Here is a 21,045-nt window from a genome sequence, read left to right as displayed (position 1 = left end):
TAATAATTTATTTTTAATATAAAGATTAAATATCAAAATAGTATATAAGATTTTTTTGTTTGGGAAATAAGTTATCTGGCCAAACTAAATATCAAATTGGGATTTGAGATCTTTGTTTGTGGAACAAGAATTTCAAAAACCAAATTAATATATAACACTCTTTATTTGTGTAACCAGAAAAACAATATCTCCACTTTAGTATAGTGATTTGACTATTAAAATCTTTAAAAATCTAAATTATACCCACTTAAATCCTTATTAATTCCAATGTTAGAAATGCTTTTAACTCAAATCCTTATTAGTTCCAATGTTAGAAATGATTTTAACCATTTCACCCGCTCAAACTGTTATTGGTTCCAATATCGTGTTGTTGTATATTAAAGGAGGATATCTGCTTTCATTGTGAACATCCTACCGGAATACATTCACTGTGTTGTGTGTCAAAAATGGCAGTTTTAACAGGTGTGGCCAAGATTGAGATGGCAACAGGTGTATGTGATTGTCTAGCTCTGAATCGAAGTGTGTGGTCATCTTGGATCGATGATTTCCTGTTATGTAAATAAAGAAATAAAGACAACAACGGAGAAATGTGTATATCAGAATATGATTTTGAAAAGAACAGTTTGAGGCGATCTCACGACTATAAACAAGTCAACTATTACCCATAAATTATTCAAAGGTATCGAGTATTACATATACCAGTCAGCTTCAATGCCGTTGCCCTTTAGCGGTAAAAATATATTTGTTTTTGATGCTGACAAATTGAGTGACTTGGCCTTCCCACGCCATTGATGGACTTGGGTATGGATTGATGGACTTGGGTTCACGTTTATACTGACAAATTGAGTGACTTGGCCTTCCCACGCCATTGCATTGACTTGAATGACTCCACAGGAGACCAATTCTTGAGTTCTTTATTTACAAAATTCAAAGCTACAGTATGTAGTCTTCTTTCATACATCAACAATATTAAAAGGATAGCCTCACCACGTCTGTATTCAGAGAGAGGGTTCCCGTGCTCGAATTCAGGATTTCGGAATTGAAAAGACGATATTGTGGTTGAGAGTATCAACCCTGATTGGGAATTGTTTTAAACTGCTGAAATTTCCTTTTTAAGGTTGTGGTGAATTTAGAAGCAATTACCAGTCCTCTGAGAAGAATATGGCAGGAGCTGACAGTGGCAATGATCGTTCTCTAGAGCAAACTCCTACTTGGGCAGTAGCAGTTGTTTGTTTGGCATTTGTGGCCATCTCTTTACTTCTTGAACATGGTATTCATTATGCTAGCAATGTAAGGTTTTGCTTAGATTTCAACTGTGCACTTTTTGGTTTAGTTGAATTGATCTTACTTCGGTTCAGTTCTGCATTCAGTTTGTTTTGACTGGTAGAAATTTGATAAATTTTGGCTTCTGAAATCACCAACAAAACACACTTTTAAAACCCAATATGAATGGCTCATATTCCATATGTCATCAGTGATTAGAAGTAGAATTATTGCTTTGGTTATTACAAGAAAGGGATGCTGATAGAGGAAGACATGATAAACAAATATGCAGGATTACAAGTTTTGAATTCTGCTTGCATCTGTACTAATAAAGGCCTTTTATGTCATTATATTTACAGTGGCTCTCCAGAAGAAATAAAAAGGCTCTATATGAAGCGCTTGAAAAATTGAAAGCAGGTAATGGATACTCGAAACCACTCATATCCTCCATGTTGCTTCTTGTAGTCTATCCCCCAAATACTCTGAAACTAATTTGAACAACAAATTTATGCTGTTTTAGATAGAACCTCCTTCTAAAATGGTTACATGGGTTGAACTTGACAATATCTGTTTTATGTATTTAACTGATCTGCTTAGATTGCATTAGTAGCTTGTTGTGGATTTTCTAAATTGAATTTCAGCCTTTAGTTTCAGGCAACTACACTGATTTCTTTTAGCACCTGCTGGCTAGAATTTCTGAATATGTCCTCTGAGCAAATATTTTTGAAAATCGTCTTTTTGGGTTGCAGAGTTGATGCTTCTGGGTTTCATTTCGCTTCTACTGACAGTTGGACAGAAGCCCATTTCTATGATTTGTATACCCAAAAAAATAGCTTATATTATGCTTCCATGTAAGAAGGAAATTGATTCTAGCAACACAAAGGTGGAAGGGGATAATGACCAAGAAAAGGAGCGCATGCAAAAAATTCTATGGGAATCAATGTCTACTGAACAGGAGGTCCCATGGAGACGTGTCTTAGCTGCTTCTGAGGGTAGCCAACATTGTAGCTCCGCACATGTAAAGGCCAAACCCTTCTCTTAGTCTTAATGCGCATGGTTTCTTTATCCAGGTCCTATGATTCTTTGATTGATTTCCCTGCCGAGATCGAGTTGATTTAGACCATCTTGAAATTAGCTTCCCATACAAATTTCAAATATATATTTTATGTTGGATTTTACTTGATAACTCTGGTGCTTTGTATTCAGGGTAAGTATCCTCTGGTTTCCCAAAGCGGCATGCATCAACTCCACATCTTCATCTTTATGCTGGCAGTTCTCCATGTGTTATATAGTATCTTAACTGTGGCACTGGCAAGAGCAAAGGTAGGTGGAAGGGGAGATCAATTATTTTGTCCAATAATGTTCAGTTAAATTCTGCCTTGGGTTTTACTGTTTTGACCTCTGCATGCATTTATATCCTCTGTTAATACTGAGATCTACAAGTCCTCTTGATGCCTAGATGAGGCGTTGGAAAGAGTGGGAAAGGGAATCACAAACTCTGGATTATGAGTTTTCAAATGGTGAGTTGATGTTCTTTTATTTCTTCTCCCTTAACTGGGTTGCTATGGAATCTTATTTACTCCATTCTCTGGAGACTCTTTAAGTTGAAAAGTAATAACTGGTTGGCAACCTGCAAATTTTAATTGGGATATACTGTGTTAGTTATAGGCTGATTGGTAAATGGATTTTAGTTCAAAGTAGTTTGGTAAACAGTTTGTTTCCCAACTATGTGGGTTCAAGTCTCTAGAGACATATTGTAAGTTGTAACTGGCCTGTTTATAGTATTTATGAAATAGTTGTAACTGGTTTAATAGTAATAGCTGATATTTCAAGTTACTGATTCTCAAAAAAAAATCTTGTTTCAGTTAAAAAAATATATTATAAGCCGATTGAGTGATTTTTTTAAATATAGAAGATTGAAAGGACACAGAATGAATCTTTTGGGTTGGGTAACTTTTTGAGCGTGTTAAGAAAACTGTATATTGAGGCAATTGCTTGCTTTATTGGTCCAAGCAGATCCAGCAAGATTCAGATTAACCCAAGAAACCTCATTTGTAAAGCGTCATATGCCTTTATCGAGCCGAATACCGATTCTTAAATGGATGGTAAGTATTTCACACTTGCAAATGATCTATGGATATATCTGAGTTTGACCTTTGCATGTTAACTGAGAAATATCCAGTTCTGGTTTAACATTAATTTCCCTTGGATTTGCAGGTATGCTTCTTTCGACAATTCTTTTGGTCAGTAACAAAAGTTGATTACCTGACCTTGCGCCATGGCTTCATTGTTGTAAGTCTTGATAAATTTAAATCATCTTTTCCATTTCATCTTTGTTATATCAGCACCCATATCATTTGCGTAAGGAATCTGATTAGTACTATAATTTTATTTATTTATTGCAACTGTATAGGCTCACTTGACCCCAAATAGCAAGTTTGATTTTCATAAATATATCAAGAGGTCATTGGATGATGACTTCAAGAGGGTAGTTGGAATCAGGTTAGTAAAGATTTCCCTGTTCACAAAAGCTTTGGTCTTCAGAAATAATATTAGGTTTCCTTCTTGGGCCTTGCTATGTCAACTTCTTGGAATGTTTTGAAAATCCCCTTGAATTTTACCTAAACAGAGGCCTTTTGATGCATTATCTGCAGTCCTTCCTTGTGGGCTTTTGCTGTAATTTTTTTGCTTCTTAATGTGTATGGTAAGTCTTCAAGACTCATCTCTCCCGCCAAAGACATAATTTTGCATATTCATAAAGCAGTTTTCGCTTTTGTTCAATTAATATTTTCTTTTGGATTGGATGTGTTTCTCTGAGCAGGATGGTATGCGTACTTTTGGCTCTCTTTTGTTCCCTTAGCTGTAAGTAAACAAAAGTCTTAGACTAATAGGATTGTCTTATTGATGATGTGAGTTAATGACCTGGAAAGTTTCTTGATTGAATTCTTCGGGCTTATTGCCATTCGATCTTGAAAATGCGCAGACGGTTTTGTTGGTCGGCACAAAGCTACAAGTTATAATAACAGAGATGGCCTTAGAAATTCAAGAGAGGCATGCTGTAGTTCAAGGAACTCCCATAGTGCAGCCAACAGATGAACTTTTTTGGTTCAGTCGTCCTAAACTTGTTCTTTTCTTGATCCATTTCACTCTGTTCCAGGTATCAAAATGCTTTTCACACCAATGCCTCATTGACAAATTCTATTTCTGAATCCTGTTTACTGAATATTCATGGAAATGCCAATGCTTTGATGGTTAGCAAACTTACCTTATGTTCTGCAGAATGCTTTCCAGCTTGCTTTCTTCTTGTGGATATGGGTAAGCACTATGTTCATTTAGTAAAGAATGAACTTTTGCATGTAGAATCATTGGATTTACTATTATAACAATGGTAACATATTGCAGTGTTAGGTGTTTTAAATCAATTTTAGTTCACACAGCTAAAAAGTTTCAATTCTGATCCCTCTGTGCACCTTATTTAAATTTGACTTCATTCTTGCAGTACGAATTTGGCTTGAGATCTTGTTTTCATGAGAGGTTTACTTTCATCATAGTAAGAATTATCACAGGGTAAGTATGCAACATATAGACTAGTGTGCTAATTTATATTTTTTTGGGTAGATGTAAAGGACATTCTAACTTCCAAGCAAACTTCATCATTTTAACTGTTTGTTTTTTATTTACTTAATATCATTATCTCTTCTTTGCCTTAGCACTAGTTGATTGTTTTGCAGCTTTAATATGTGTAAGGAGAATATTGAGAGTGACCTTATTACGCATCTGATAAGGATTACCTTGGGTTGCTTGTGTTTGTGTCTAGGGTTGCTGTGCAGTTTCTATGTAGTTACATCACACTTCCACTTTATGCCCTTGTGACACAGGTCAGTCTACTCCATGTTCATTGAAAATACAATCAGTTTAGGTGTTTGACAGGATCGATTGAACTTGAGAAAATGCTGGCTTATATAATTACAAAAAGGGAGAGTTACATCGTCCAAGTATTCACTTAGTGTATTCACCTGGTTTATTTTGTACAGAAATAGATTAATCAAACCCTACATTGTGATATTAAATATCTTACTTGTACTGATAAAATTAGAGATAAGGTGTCACTTGATAATGCATTAACACAGTTGTTTAATGAGACCACTTTTGATTTTTTTGGTTGATTTTGCCCAAAATCTGAGTAGAAAATGTTAAAACCATAGTGTCTGATTAGAAACAGGGAAATTTTAGCTTTAAGTTGTTGAACTTGCACAATCCAAATGTTTAAGGGATTTTTTCAGGACATCGAATCCATTTTTGTACTCAAAAATAGAATTTAAACAATGAAACATTGTGATCTCACCAAAAATCGTGTCATCAGATTTTGGTGAAATGGTTAAAAAATCACCTCATTAAAAAATAGTTAAACTCATAGTAGACAAATTTATCAGGAGATAGAAAACAGTGGAGTTTAATTTTTTTTTGTACAACAGTTATCTCCCTATTGAGAGCTTCAGGTAAAGCCTCAGAGGATTTTCGAATGAAAGTATGACCACTCTAAAATATGCTTCCTTTTGTTTGTTAAATTAATTTTTTTTGCAGTCTGGAGCCTTCCAGAAAAGCAGAGAAATAGAAATGATGATTTTTCTTTAAATCATTTTAATTTTATTTCTTGATATAACACTGTTTGTTGATAGATAGAGAACATCCATTTTCCCCTGTTTGTTGATAGATAGAGAACATCCATTTTTGTGGCAAATTTTGTTTTTCCAGTATGTACAATTGTTTTATTGAACTTTTGGATGGCTCAAAAACACTCTCTTCTGGTTAAATATCATGTATAAAGGAATGTGCTCTTAAAATATGATGGGATATTTTTATGCAGATGGGATCTCACATGAAGAAGGCAATATTTGAAGAACAGACAGCCAATGCTTTGAACAGATGGCAGCAAAATGCTAAGAAAAAAACAAAACGAGATAGAAAGTCAAAGCATTCTTCCCCTGGTTTCACAAGCAGATCAACTGTGTTTTCGGGATTTCAAGGCGGAGAAACAACTCCAATCCATGGATCTTCTCCATTGCATTTGCTCCGAAGATACAAAACAGCAGGAGACATGGAAACTGCAGATGCCTCTGAGAGATATGACCACTCAGAATCCAGCGCATCAGATTCGGAAATTGATGCATCTTCTTCTTATCCTCCCCAGCATAATCAACCTGTTTTGGTTACCGAGGCCCCTGAGGGTATAGAGACTATAGAATATCCCAGTTCAAAATATGCACACACAAATGATGACAAATTTCCCTTTCCCAGAATATAAATGTTCCATCCACATCATACAAAACCCTGGTTCAAAGCCAATTTATATCTAAAATTGACTTATCTTCCATGGTAAAGTTTATCTTCATTTAAGCAGCAGAGAGAAGTGGCCCCATAACAAATAGGGAACCAAAAAAGCATCTGCACATTCTACCTACATTTCGTTTCATTGAAAAAATAGCTTTCACTAAAATCAACTGTTCAAATATTTTTAAAGGAGGAGCCACTTGCTTCTTCTCCTCTCCATTCTGTCAAATTCAGCTAGCACCAGTGCCATGATGGAAAGCCTTGCCATCGCACTATATGGGAAAGTATTGGGAAAGACAACACAGCAGGCCCTGCCACTGATGAAGCAGAATGACATATTCCTTAGACTTGCTCTTACCATCACAGGATCTGAAAAGTGTCTGGAGCGTCAACCTGGTAATGGCGGTCGGCAGCCGAATATACCAGGACTCTGGAATTATATATGTTGTGAAAAATAAATCCAGTTTGGATGTTTTTAACAATTAATTTGCATTCTCAGTTTTTCTTGATTAAATTTGAACGTTATCAAATACTTTGATAGGAATCAAATTTATATAATTAATTAATTTATATTTTATAAATTAAATTAATAATTAATTGTTTATAAGAAAATACTAGTAGTTTAAGAATATGTATTTTTTAAGAGGTTATATATTTCATTCTAAAAAGAAAAACACTTATATTCTTATATTTTTATAGACTTTTGTAACCAAATCTTACACAAAGGAATATATTTATTTCACAAACCAAAACGTCTATATATATCCTAACCATAATTTTAAAATTAAATTATAATTATTATAATTACAAAACATTATAATAATATCTAAATCAAAATATAGATATATAAAATTTAGGAATTTGATTACTAACTTAACCATAATTTTAAAATTAAATTATGATTATTATAATTACAAAACATTATAACAATATCTAAATCAAATATATATATATATATCAAATGAATGTAAAAATTATATTTTTTTAAATTAATTTATTTTTTTCCGAAAAAAAAAAGAAAAAGAAAAAAGAAAAAAGAACTCGTAAATTTATTTATGGGAATGTGTTATGTTAAAAACATTAGTTAGGCTGAACATTTAATGTCTCACAACGAATCATAAAAATAGCTAAGAGGCCAACAAGTGAGCAGAACACGCAGGCCTGCCAAGAAACCCCAAAGGGCGCTAAAAAAAAAAAAAAAAAAAACCAGAAACCCCAACAACAAAAACTAACGGGATTTCAAACAAAAAATTCGGCACAGGTCACCTGGATAACTCCCAAAAAACCCCACAGATCCTACAGCACCAAGAAGAGACCAAGCACACAAGCCTGCCAAAACCTAAAAAGGCCAACAAAGCTGAAACCCTCAGCGAAAGAAACCTGGGCATAGGCCCCCAGTGAGCCCAACAAACCCCACAGAAACTATGGCAGAAAAAGTCGGTTAGACGACAAATAAAACACAACATCTATGACAACAACAACCATGATAAACCTCACCAAAACGTCTTAAAACCACAAAGCACCTGCACCTGCAAATGCCCACCGCAACTACAGCACAAAACGAGACACAAAACTGGGAAAAAGGACAAACATCACCCCAACCCCCTTAACTCCCCTCGTAACAAGGCAATAGAAGTAAAAAGAGAGGCTCGAAACTAGGAAAAAACGACGACAAAGGGGTCGCCACTCCCCAACACCCTCAACTCCCTCTGTAACAAGGCACAATAGAGACATCGACAACTGCGAAAAATGACTAGGTAATAGGCAAAGAATCATGGTGATGATGAACCATAGCAATTGTCGCGATGTCCGAACTAGAGCAGAAATGATTAGAGGGCAGCGTCGACAAGGGTTCTTGTCGTCAAGCCCCCTCCATTAAATTTAAAACTAGCAATTGCCCCTGAAGGTGCAAAGATACACTGAAGGAAAAGAAGATTTCGGAATATCATCTTGAAAAACTCAATCAATAAATAAGAAGTTTCTTATTTCTAATAGAAGATATATTAGATAATGATTATTTGAATTTTTAATTTCATTTTTGTCATTCATTAAACATTTTCACTCGAAACTGAATCTTTCTTTGTCCTTGTAATATTCAAGTTTGATAGTTTCACTTTTGTTGATATGAGAAGCAAAATGCCAAATCTCCTTGTACTATCCAAGTTTGATAGTTCCACTTTTGTTAATAAGAGAAGCAAAAGGCCAAAATTTTTCTTTGTCCTTATACTATTCAAGTTTGATAGTTCCACTTTTGTTGATAGGAGAAGCAAAATGTCAAATCTTTGTACTATCCAAGTTTGATAGTTCCAATTTTGTTAATAGGAGAAACAAAATGCCAAATAATGAGTGAACCTTTGCTAGGAAAAAATCAACAATATTAATATACTTAAAAAAACTAATAATATGATCTTATTAATTATATTGTGACTAAAGCAGTATTGTACTTTATCATGTGGCATTATTATAACCCAATACCTAGTACAACTTTTGGAACCTTTTGTGTAGACAAATAATACCAAGTAACTTGTAAATATGTAATTTTTTATGATAAAATAAAATTCCCAAAATTTAAATAAATATATAACTTGTTTTATTTTATTATTAAATTAAAAATTATAATTACGCCGTAAGGCGTTCCCCTCTGAAATCAACTCCCTTCTTGTCCATCTGTCATAACCATGCGCCGTTAGATTATATGTTAGACGATTGGAAGGCATTTAGCCGTTCGATCATGCAAAGGTAGTTTGGAAAGCCGTTGTTAAACCCTAACCCATCACTCCCGAACGATTTCGACTTCGCGTCTTCGATCGCAGGCAACTGAGGCTCACAGGGGATCTTCCATTCCTCCCGAATAGTTTCAACTTCGCGTCATCAGGAACAGTTTCGATTTCCCTCGTCGATTGCAAGCAGCAGGGGGCGAGGTAAACCCTTTCCACAACAAAGAGCTCAACGACGCTACCAAAGGATTCAACATGGCTAGAGTTGCGGGTCATTGTGCATTTGGGACAATTTATAAAGGGATTCTGTCTAATGATGGAGCTTTGGTGGCAGTGAAGAGATCTACCTGCAACAATAAAGGGAAATATGAATTTCTTGCAGAGCTCTCAGTTATAGGACGCCTTAGTCATCGAAACCTATTCCATCTGCAAGGATGGTGTCATGAGAAAGGAGAGATTCTTTTGGTCTATGATTACATGTCGAATAGTAGCTTGGATAAGATCATTTTTCAAGAAGGTGGAGGACCGGTGCTGTCACGGGAAAATAGATGCAAGATAGTGATGGGGTTGCATCTGCATTGACATATTTACATGGCATATGGGAGAAACAGGTGGTTCACAGAGATGTTAAGTCCAGTAATATAATGTTAGATGGAACTTTCAATGCTAGGATATTTTGGGCTTGCTCGTCTTATAGAGAACAATAAGAGCCCTGATGCAACTTTAACAGTAGGAACAATGGGGTACCTTGCTCCTAAGTATTTATTCTCGGGAAAGGACTTAGACAAAACAGACGTCTTCAGCTTTGGGGTAGTTGTTTTGGAAGTTTCTTGTGGAAGAAGAGCTATTGAGGCAGACACGCGACCTGGACAGAGTAATTTGGTTGATTGGGTTTGGGGTTTGCATAGAGATGGGAAGCTTCTTGAGGCCTCAGACTTAAGATTGAAAGGAAATTTTGATGAGATTGGAATTCTATGTTCACATCCCCTTCCTGGAGCTAGACCGACAATGATGCATGTATTGCAGATTTTGATTGGAGAAGCTCCAGTTCCTCGATGCAAGCCTAGCATGCCATTTCATTCTAACCTTCTTCTGAGTCTTCAGGAGTTTGTCCTCCTCGACGCAAGCCTTGCATGCCATTTCATTCTAACCTTCTTCTGAGTCTTCAGGAGTTTGTCTTTGATTGTGATCAGAGCCAGGTTTCCAGTTCCTCTACGAGCATCAAGGACTATTCTTGAATGTGATTGATAATATTTCAGAGTTTAGTTAGTTCATTTTTCATTCCCCTAATTTGTCATCTCTTCTTGCTTTCTTTGGAATACAGAAGTGCATGTATTACAAGAAACTGGGTCACCAATTGCATTAAGAAGCCAGTTTCTCAAAGCTTGATGATATTACTGCATGGATATTCTCCATTCAATACAGTCTCACCTATTGACTTATTAAGGGCAGCTAATTCCACCTTCATTTGATGATTCCAAAGAGAGATGTAAAGTCTCCATAATCACTGACTCTCAGATATGTGTGCTATGCAAATTTTTTTAACAGATCCGTTTCCCATTTTGACAAATAAAATTTGATTTTATGTATGAAAAAAATGGTTGAATTTCTGAAAAAAGGTTTGTAATGACATTCAGTTGCATTTTTAACAGGACAGTACAACAAAAATAAAAACAAAACCTATCTGCATGCATGTATATTTTGAGTATGTATCACACCAACAACAGTGGACGCCTTTAACTTCTCAGGAATTAGCTATGCAATTTCATGCACAAATTGTTGAACTTAGAATTTTATTGGAGGATTTGAATGCCACCTACAAGCAAAGCACATTAGATTTTAATACGTCTGATCCTGAAAATATTATTCACATGTGCTTCAGAACATGATGTCAAAAACTACAGAGACTCTGCCTACTGGATTGTGCTTCTTTCCATTAATACTTGAGTGAAACTGAAAATTATTCATAGCTAAGACCATATTTGCATTTTTTTCGCAGCAAATTATTACTTGAAAAATTTCCGTGATGCCCAAAATTTCTGAGGTCTGTGAAAGGATTGTTCTGGCTTGGAGGAAAAGGATTCGATTGGAACAAAATATTCTTCCTATAAGTAAATTTTGTTCAGGATTAACTGCCCTTCCAATTTCACATGTAAATAATGGTATACATTCCATTTTGTGGGTATAAATCCTGTACGCAATGGAAATTATGCTGCTGAGGAAATGTTGTCCCATTTGTTTTGCGATCACTGGTCTTCAGAGGAATTTTAAAGATTGCAGGAACAGTAATCACAAAAATATTTCCCAGGTTCCTGTATGTGATCAGAAATTTACAATATTATTGGGAAGTCGGTTCTATCTGTTACTAAAAATGTAATGCAAGGTTAGGAGATTTTGGGCTTGCTCGGCTTATAGAGCACAATAAGAGCCGTGATCCAACTTTAACAATAGGAACAATGGGGTACCTTGCTCCTGAGTATTTATTCACGGGAAAGGCCTCAGACAAAACGAATGTCTTCAGCTTTGGGGCAGTCGTTTTGGAAGTTTCTTACAGAAGAAGAGCTATTGAGGTGGATACGCGACCTGGATAGAGCAATTTGGTTGATTGGGTTTGGGGTTTGCATAGAGATGGGAAGCTTCTTGAGGCCTCAGACTTAAGATTGAGAGGAAACTTTGATGAGAACGAAATGAGAAGAATGTTATTAGACCGACAATGATGTAGGTATTGCAGATTTTGAGTGGAGAAGCTCCAGTTCCTCATGTTCCTCGGGGCAAGCCTAACAAGTCATTTCATTCTAACCTTCTTCTGAGTCTTCAAGAGGTTGTCTCTGATTGTGATCAGAGCCAGGTTTCCAGTTCCTCCATGAGCATCAAGGACTATACTTGAATGTGATTGATAATCTTTTAGAGTTCAGTCAATTCATTTTGATGAGAACGAAATGAGAAGAATGCCGCTGGTTGGACTTCTCTGTTCACATCCCGATCCTGGAGCTAGACCGACAATGATGCAGGTACTGCATATTTTGAGTGGAGAATCTCCATTTCCTCATGTTCCTCAGCGCAAGCCTAACATGTCATTTCATTCTAACCATATTCTGAGTTTACGAGTTCTGTCTATTTCTTGAATGACTTGAGCTCTACGCTATGGCAGGTTGAAGTAAGGTTGCATTGTTTATTAGTATGATTCATTTTTCTACATTGTTCTGTTGCTTCGTGGATTATACATGCCCATAACAGGAAATGCATAATGCAACTTCCTCGTGAAAAAAAAAAAAAAAATTTAGCTGAGAATCTTTTGAAAGAGGTAAATTTCTTTAATTGTATATTGTGGATGCCAATTTGGTTTTTGCAATGTTCCAGGCAGTTCAAAATGGCCATTCATAAGAGGGTTTCTTTCAATGCCAAGAGATTAGGATTCTTATAGCATACCATTTTTGAAAATTGGTAGAGGTTGGTAAGCTTGAGTCTCAATTTGTTTCAGCCATTATTTTACTTTTTTGTTGGAGGTTTGACACAAAAGATTACTATTTGAAATAGGTTATCTATTTTACAATTGATGAATGTGATAAAGGTTGGCTTGAACCTTGAACCTTTAAACTGTATTTCTTTTATCTTGGTTTCTATGGGAGATCATGTGCAGAGGAGACGCAAGGAAGGACCATCAGTGGAAGAGGTATGCTACCCAATGTAGATGCTTATGATTAATTTGTTGTAGATAGACGTTTATTTTCATTGATTAGTTTACAGTTATTTCCTTTGATTAGTAACATTATTCCCCAGGGAATAAATTGGCCCAATTGGCCAAAAGAGAGGCATTGATATATCCAGAGATATATTTTCTGACCATTTAACATGTACACAATTACATGCTATATCCTCTTCTATCTAGGATATTTTGGCAGGTCCAACAATGTTCAATATGTTTTAGTTCTACGCACAATGCTTCATGTTTCCCTTGATTGCAATTTTAGTCTCCTTCGCTAGCAGTTCATTTTTGTTGAAGTTCCTCCAGCACTTAAATTTTCATTTATATTATATGCTTCAAAAGTGCTCTAGTCTTGTCCTTTATCTATTATCAGATTACGATCAGATAGGTCACATTACCTTTTATCTTCCACAATGTTGGGCTTGTACAACACCTCTGTTTTCTTTGTAAGGAGACACCACCCAATTGGTATTGAAAAATTCTAACCTTTTGCATTATTGGTTGATGCATCGTAAGCCTAAGGCTATAGTAGTATGTGCTTCTTCTTCCTATGTAGTGTTGCATCTTCTTTGTCATTGCACTAAGATAAGTGAGGGGTGTTCTACAGCCCTGTATGAGGGAGATGTGTAATACCAAAATCAATGATCTAACTGCTGGCATAGACCGTGTTATTAAACTATCAATATTTATTGTATGTTTCATGTTATTAATTGCAGTATTTTGTTAGTTGTCAATACACTGATTACAATTTTTTATTTTTGTGTTATAAATTGCAGTATTTTGTCAGTTGACATTACACTGATTACGAATTTTAATTTTTGTGTAGTTCAGTTGTTATTAGTTGTGAGTTCATTGAGAAAGTAACATTGAAGGAGGAGAATTGATTAATGCTAAGGTTATTTATCTTTTATGGATGGGCTTAAATGAAGCAAATTAAATCAGGTGCAAACTAATGATGGTTTATCTTTTGGGATTTGTTTTATCTCAAAGGCCGAATCTAGCCCATGAAAAGGAAGGATATTCTCCGAAAGACTGCATTTGTCATTGAAGGCTTTCATTTTCCATTCAAAAGAAGTGATCTAGCTGTTGGCATAGACAGTTTTATTAAAATATCCATATCTTTTGCAGGGATTGGATTCATTACAAGTTTGCAAGTCCCATTGGAGAGATTGGCTCTGATTTTGCTTTTACAGGCCTGCTTCTGTGAATGTTAGAGAGGCAGCAGGTTCTTGCCGGCAATCAACAGCTTCAGCAAGCCAGCCACCCACTTTTCACCTCAGGTTTGACTGTTTCTTCCTACCTAAGGTCTTGTGTGTGTTGATATATAAAAAGAAACAATCAGGATGCCTTAAGATTTATTTTTCATGTTAATGTGGATAAGTAATTCATTACCAGATAGAATGTACTTCTCATCTGCTCTGGATCTTGACCTGAATGTGCTTGCAATTCATTGAGTGTAGTGGGCAAGCCCTTATTGTCTATGGGGGATGTGTGCACCTTTGTTTCTGGGCATGAGCCAGCTGTCATGATTGTGGCTGGTCCGTGCCCAGGATGTCTTAAGATTTGTTTTTCATGTTAATGTGGATCAATAATTATTTATCAGATAGATTTTATTTCTCATCTCCTATGCATTTTGACAATAATGCGCTTGCAATTATTGAGTGTAGTGGGCAGGGAGCCTGGCAAGCCCTCATTGCCTATGAGGCCTGTGTGCGTCTTTGTCTCCGGGCATGGACCAGTGGTCGCATGGAAGCTCCTAAATTCCTTCATAATGAGTGCATTGTTTTGCGTAATGCCTTTGGGTAGGTTATTAACAAAATTGTCTTTGTTGATTTCTTTTAATTGTCATGTAGTTCGGAAAATGCAAATTCTTTCACAATCAAGGTAATACTTTGCATATTATTAAGTAATTGTGTAAATTGAAATGTCTGCAACTTGTATAGACTACAGCAAATACTGTTGCAACCAGAGGAAGAACAGTTGAGAAATGATTCTGCAGATGCTGCCCTGGAAGGAATTGCTCCTAAGCCAAAGAAAACTATTGGAAAAATTAAGGTTCAAGGTATAGTAGCATCTGGTTCTTTTCATGGTTATTTTGTATTGACTTGATATGGATGCATCAATAATAAGTACAGTTGATTTGTTTTTATTCCTTATTTTCTAAATGGCACATATCTCATTCTTCTTGAAAGGTAGTGAAAAAGAAACAAATAGATGTAGAGAATAGAGATCTGTTGTGTTGTTATAATTTCCATCAAAATTTTTCCATTAGGTAGGTTTGGGAGTCTATGGTTGTGTTGACCACTACCGGTCAACTGCCCATAGCAGTACACCCCCTTTTTCTTTGCAAAAAGGGTAGCGCTTGATCGACATGTCCGTGCCATTCTACAGTCATCGACAGATTGATCAATTTATGTTGTAAACCCAGTCTGCATGTATAAATTGTAAATAATCTTAGCAAATATGAGTCATGTCTGTAAATTGCCTAGGTGGACCTAATTTTCTAAGTGATAATCTACGTTCCGAAAGGTTTTTTGTCTCACCGATCCATGATCGGTAGAGTTTTCCTTCAGCCTAACCCCAAAGCCGAGATGAATTTTGTCATTAGAATCTTAGGAGAATCCTAGTGTGTTAATCTGCTAGATTATAGTTGTGTCGCAGAACTGGGTGGTTTATGAGGGTCTATGTCAAATGGGTTTTCCCCCTTGGGATGTAAAGTTGTAAAAGTCATGATGTAAAGTGTCTTGAGGGTTAAGAAATGTTTTAATCCCCTCATAAGTCCTAAGTCCTAGGTCCTAGGTAATTTTCCCAAAAGCTAAGTTCAAGGATCCATTTAAAAATAAATAAAATATATATATATATATATATATATATATATATATAAAATAAATAAAAATATAAAATATAAAAAATAAAAAATAATAAAATAATAAAAAAAGTAAAAAACCTAAAAATAATAAAATAATAATATTTTGAGTAAATAAATGCAGAATTTCAATTTTTTAATACATTAAAAATTCGACGGATGAGATCAAGAGATATCTTGATCCTCATCGACGGTCGAGATCATTTTGACATGGATCACTTGAACTAGCTGTTGGGATCTTTTCCTTTAAATAGGGTGCTAGGGGTCATTTGAGATCATTCGATCTTGGAGTCTTGTGTTGAAGAAGCTCTCTTGTAAACTTTTCTGGTGCTAATAAAGAAAGACTTTGGGGTTAAAATCTTGCTGGTGTTACTCTCTGGAAGTGCTGTGAGCTATTTTATTTTCTGCATATTTTGATTTTCAGCCATTAGTAACAGCTTATTATGGAGTTTTGTTGAGCACAGGTATCTTGTTCACTTGCCAGGGTTTGAATGGTATTAGGTTTTTTGAAGTAATGGCAGGTATCTCCATTGTTTTTTGAGATCTAGTATTATTTTTCTCTCTTTATTGATGGTTGAAGTGAGCTGTGCAGGAAACCCTTATCGAAGAAGATCAGTGGGCGTTTGGGGAAGTTCTCGGCTGAACCAGCCAACTCCCGCAAGCATTTTCTTGCAGAGCCCAGCTAGTTTTGATCCTGGGTTTATCATTTAGTCTATTTTTCTGAATTTGCATGAGAGATTTTCTGAAGTTTTTCATAGTAAATCTGATATTCTGAAAATATTACTGATTATCATTGGTAAATCTGGCTGTTAAAGAGTCAAAAGCTGTAAAAATTTTTTAGCTGATCTAGGGTTTAAATTTTGTTTTATACGCAGATTTTATTTTCCTTCCTTCTGCAGGTTACAGGTGCTGGGGTTTCATCAATAAAATCTGAAGCAGGGAAAGCTTAAATTTTTTTTTAGGGTTCTCTGAGTTGCTGTTCTACAAGCGTGCCGAAATCTATCAGCAAACCTGCAATCAACAGCAAATACACCATACATTCCACCAACGTTTCTGCTGTTCAGTGAGGCCTCTCACGCTGCCGCCGCCAGAACATCTGTGGGCCTGTATTGGATCCACGCAGAAAACGTTTAGGCTCTATACCCTCGCTGCTGCGTCCTCACTTGTCGTGGTCAAACTGCAAACGATCTCTGCCCGCTGTTGATGAAATCCGCTAAGAAAAAAACGTATCCATCTGCTGCTCCAGCCTCCTGCGGTTGCGTTTCTCACCACGCATCATCTGCATCAAATCTTTCGTGGCCCCGCACCTGTTCAAACAAAAAAAAAATCGTTGAAGTTCCAGAGACGAGGTAAGGATCGGGGTTGTTCCGTGGACGTCAGGTGAAGGTCTCGATTCATAAGTTTGCATTTTGAATACTGATCAAATCTTTTTACGCTGTTAAAACCGCATGAGGACAGGCTGCATATGCGTATTCCCCTAAGTTTCATCGTAAATGCAACTACAGCGGTCCACTTTAGATTTTAATTTTATCATAGTTTAGTTTAGATTTAATTAAGTTTCGTTGTTTCCCTTTGGGCTTTAACTTTTAAATATATAAAATATAAAGGGTCCCGTTTTGGTTTTTAAATTAGGATTTTAGATTTATAATTCTAGTTTTAGTTCAAATTTTATTTATAACAAATATAAAATTCCTAATAAAAATTTCTTTTCTTATACTTTAGGTTTGAGACTTTAATTTAGATTTGATTAAAATTAGATTTTAGTTTTTTTTTTTTAAATCATAAAAAATTCATAAAAGATTTCTTTTCTTATGGTTTAGGTTTATTTTCTTAGTTAGAGGTAAATAATAAATTTTTTTGAGAAGACTTAACAAAGTTCTCGGAAATTTCATTTTGGCAAATTTTGCAGTTGTTTATGTTCCATTACTCTATGGCTAAATGTACTTAAAGGTTTAACTAAAGTTAGCTGTGTGAAAGTTGCAACTAACCAGCATTTAAATTCTGTGATCCTTTAAAGTATTTAAATTTTCTTTGAGTTCAATTGCTGGATCATCTTTAAAGCATTATGGTTTTACTGGATATCTTGCATCGTTCAGGTTGTTTGATGGTAAATGATTGCTATACATGATTTACATCTTTGCAACTAACTATTTAAACATCAAACCCACAAGGCATTGGTCTTTTAACTTAACAAAATCAACTTAGTGCTTGTTTCTTCGTGTCTCCCAACCCAACTGGTCGACAGTTGGTCTTCATCACCTCATAGGGTCTACCCCCCTTAGTCGCGGGAGACAGGCTTAAACGGAGAGATTGGGGATCATGGTGACAGCCCCCGGTCTGAGCGTTGTCGTGACAATCTGTGCGACAACATTTTTTGGTGCCGTTGCCGGGGACAGAGTTTTTCTGTCCTTGGTTCTTTCGTCTCAAGCTTTTTCGTGTTTTACTTCTTGTTCAGGTGGCAACTCCACTTCATATATTATCTTCGAGAGTGTACACTAGAAGATATCCAAGCAGTCTGTGCAATCCTACTCCTGATCCTGAAAAGGTCCTAAGGGTACGATTACACAAACTCGCTTCTCGTACACTTCTTGTAAACCTTGGACAAGAAGCCCTCTCTGATATTCATTTGCTTTTTAAAGGCCAAGTCAGGCACAACATCATGGATATGTATGCCCCTTGTGATTTTTCTAACATTCCAGGATATCCCAACGATATTCCATCTATTGGGATCAATAAATTGCCTAACTTTCAAGGAAATAATGCGATTAGTGCTAACTCTCATTTGTGAGATTTTAGCATATGGATGGCTAAGTACGCAAGATTTGCTGATTTTGATCATGAGGATGTCAGAATGACTCTTTTTATCTTAACTCTAGGAGGTGATGCCTATGATTGGTTTGCAGAAAAGTCTCAGAATTCGTTTAACTCCTTACAATTGATCATTAATGCATTTAAAGAAAAATATGGAGATAAGAGAGAAGGAAGACACCTCGTAAAAGCTATTAGCCCAGTGTTGCGGGGGAGCGCCCCCCCCCCCCTCGCTCCCGCTCCCGATCCGCGCTCCGGGCGGGAGCGACTCGGGAGCGGGTCGGGAGCGCGCTCCCGAAATCGCTCCCGAAAAGGGAGCGATTTCGGGAGCGCGCTCCCTAAAAAAAATTTCGCTCCCTGCCTTTTCGGGAGCGTTTTCGGGAGCGTTTTGCCTTTTTTGCATTTTTTTTTTTTGTAGTAATGTTCGAAATGCAATTTGTTTTGAAAGAAACAAATAGTTTTTGAGTGGGGCAACTTAATGATCAAGTCTAGGCCCTAGTATTGATATGCTATTCATGGTAATGTTAAATTCTTAAAGTAAAAGTGACATTTTCTTTAATTTTCATTTTCATCCTTTTACTTAAATTTTTAACATTACCATGAAATGACTCAGGATGTTTGAGAGTGGTTTCGTCCTCATTGGATTTCATATGGAGAAAGTAGAATTTTAGATTTCATTCAAAATCCAGCAGACTTATCAGTTTTTCAGGATTTCAGGATTGGGGGATTGCAATGTTTCCATTGAATTTTGTCATGTATTAGGGTATGGAACTCATATTTAATCAAGAGTACCAATCCCTCTATGTACCTTGATGTTAGTGACATTGGTTGTCGAACTCCTCTATCATGACCCTTCTAAAAATGTACGCATCACTCAAACAAAATCTTGACTTGACATGCTATGCTTTTTCTATCTTATGTTAATGCTTAGAGGGTGATATTAATGACAAAGATCCCTATACAGATACAAAGGTAATGACAAAGATACCTCTGGATATTAATGCTCGGAGGGTGATATTAATGACAAAGATCCTGATTTTGCAACAAGACTAAAAAATTAGACATTTCTCGTGGTGGCAAGAGGCCCAAGCATAAGAAATAGATAATAGATTTACTTCTCTTTTCTAGTTTCTAGTAGCTTTTATAACTATTGACTCTTTCATATTTATTATGATATTTTTTTAAACAATATATGACAATTTAAGTTTGAAGTTGGCAATTATAACTCATTAGTAATGAATTATGAATATGATGCTTCATGAAAGTTGAAAGTTGTTTCATTTCATTTCATTTTATAACATTTCATTTCATGTTAGATATTATTTGTTGTAATGGTTACACTTAGCTTACAAGTACAACTTTGGTGATCAATGATGATAAATGTTATATATTGAATTTTAAAAGCTTGAAACTTTAAGATTGATGAATCATGAGACTCAATATGTTGTATGTTACTATGTTACTAACTTGCGGACGTGGTTGATGAAGATTATAACTTCTAGATGATTGTTGTTATATGGTTCAATCTATGTTTTTTTATGTTTTTTATGTCTATTTCATCATTCTACATGTTTTTGTTGACATATATGTATCAAAAATTAAAAAATATAAAAAATATATATATTTTTAAAAAATCGCTCCCCGATTCGCTCCCAAACCGGGAGCTTCTGAAAATGGTCGCTCCCGCTCCCGCTTCCGCTCCCGCTTCCGCTCCCGCTCCCCGCTCCCGCTCCCGCTCCCAAGTAACATTGTATTAGCCTAATAAAAAAGAGAGAGGATGAAACTGTTGAAGAATTTAATAAAAGGTTTAATGGTATTGTTAGAGAATTACCTCAAGACTATAAACCTACAGATAAAACTCTCCAAGATTTTTACATTGATGCCTTTAGTCCTGAGCCATCTTATGAATTAAGGCGTGCTAAACTTAGTGATTATAGAGATTGCCAAGCTTTAGCTATAGAGCTTGAAAAGGACAAGGCCGCATATGGGAAGTCTGAGATCCCAGGTTTCGATAGGGCTGCTACGAAACTAAAGGAACCTAAAGGAAAAGCAGTCCAAGAACCTGAAAGTGAGCTTGTTCTCAAATTGCTTCAAAAAATTGAAACTATGGAAATTAATCATAATAAGGAGATAACCACTTTGCAGAATAGGTTGATCCAAATGGAAAGATCGCAAACGCAGAATTTTCAACCTCGAAATAATAATAATAGAAATAACAATTGGCAAAGGAAGGGTCAATCTAGTGAGCAGAGACCTCCTAATCCGCTAAATAATTTGGTTGATAATGCTCCTCCTTATTGTCGGGTTTGTGATGCTCTTCATGAAGAGGCCACTTGTCCCATCGTTAGAAGAAT

The 21,045-nt window shown here is 35.9% G+C and overlaps 1 protein-coding gene across 2 annotated transcripts in view; it reads left to right on the top strand.

The window, feature by feature from the left end:
- Positions 1-571: 571 nt before the first annotated feature.
- The window catches only part of LOC149237515 (MLO-like protein 9), a 67,790-nt gene continuing 47,316 nt past the window's right edge, over positions 572-21,045 (top strand). The window contains exons 1-14 of one of the 2 annotated variants that reach the window (XM_089372670.1): positions 572-1,290; positions 1,623-1,680; positions 2,013-2,281; positions 2,470-2,586; positions 2,723-2,783; positions 3,280-3,368; positions 3,481-3,555; positions 3,677-3,765; positions 3,918-3,967; positions 4,085-4,125; positions 4,247-4,420; positions 4,543-4,578; positions 4,763-4,830; positions 5,081-5,141. In XM_089372670.1, coding sequence (XP_089228796.1) covers positions 1,162-1,290; positions 1,623-1,680; positions 2,013-2,281; positions 2,470-2,586; positions 2,723-2,783; positions 3,280-3,368; positions 3,481-3,555; positions 3,677-3,765; positions 3,918-3,967; positions 4,085-4,125; positions 4,247-4,420; positions 4,543-4,578; positions 4,763-4,830; positions 5,081-5,141 — 1,317 coding nt within the window. In that variant the 5' untranslated portion in view covers positions 572-1,161. The remainder of the gene's footprint in view (positions 1,291-1,622; positions 1,681-2,012; positions 2,282-2,469; positions 2,587-2,722; positions 2,784-3,279; positions 3,369-3,480; positions 3,556-3,676; positions 3,766-3,917; positions 3,968-4,084; positions 4,126-4,246; positions 4,421-4,542; positions 4,579-4,762; positions 4,831-5,080; positions 5,142-21,045) is intronic. The other variant, XM_089372669.1, reaches the window with a different exon arrangement.

The sequence above is a fragment of the Pinus tabuliformis genome, chromosome 8, assembly GCF_031772625.1.
Source record: "Pinus tabuliformis cultivar Carrire ecotype Pingquan chromosome 8, CPIR1, whole genome shotgun sequence".
Lineage (NCBI taxonomy): Eukaryota > Viridiplantae > Streptophyta > Pinopsida > Pinales > Pinaceae > Pinus > Pinus tabuliformis.
This window is presented reverse-complemented; position numbering and strand designations above follow the sequence as displayed.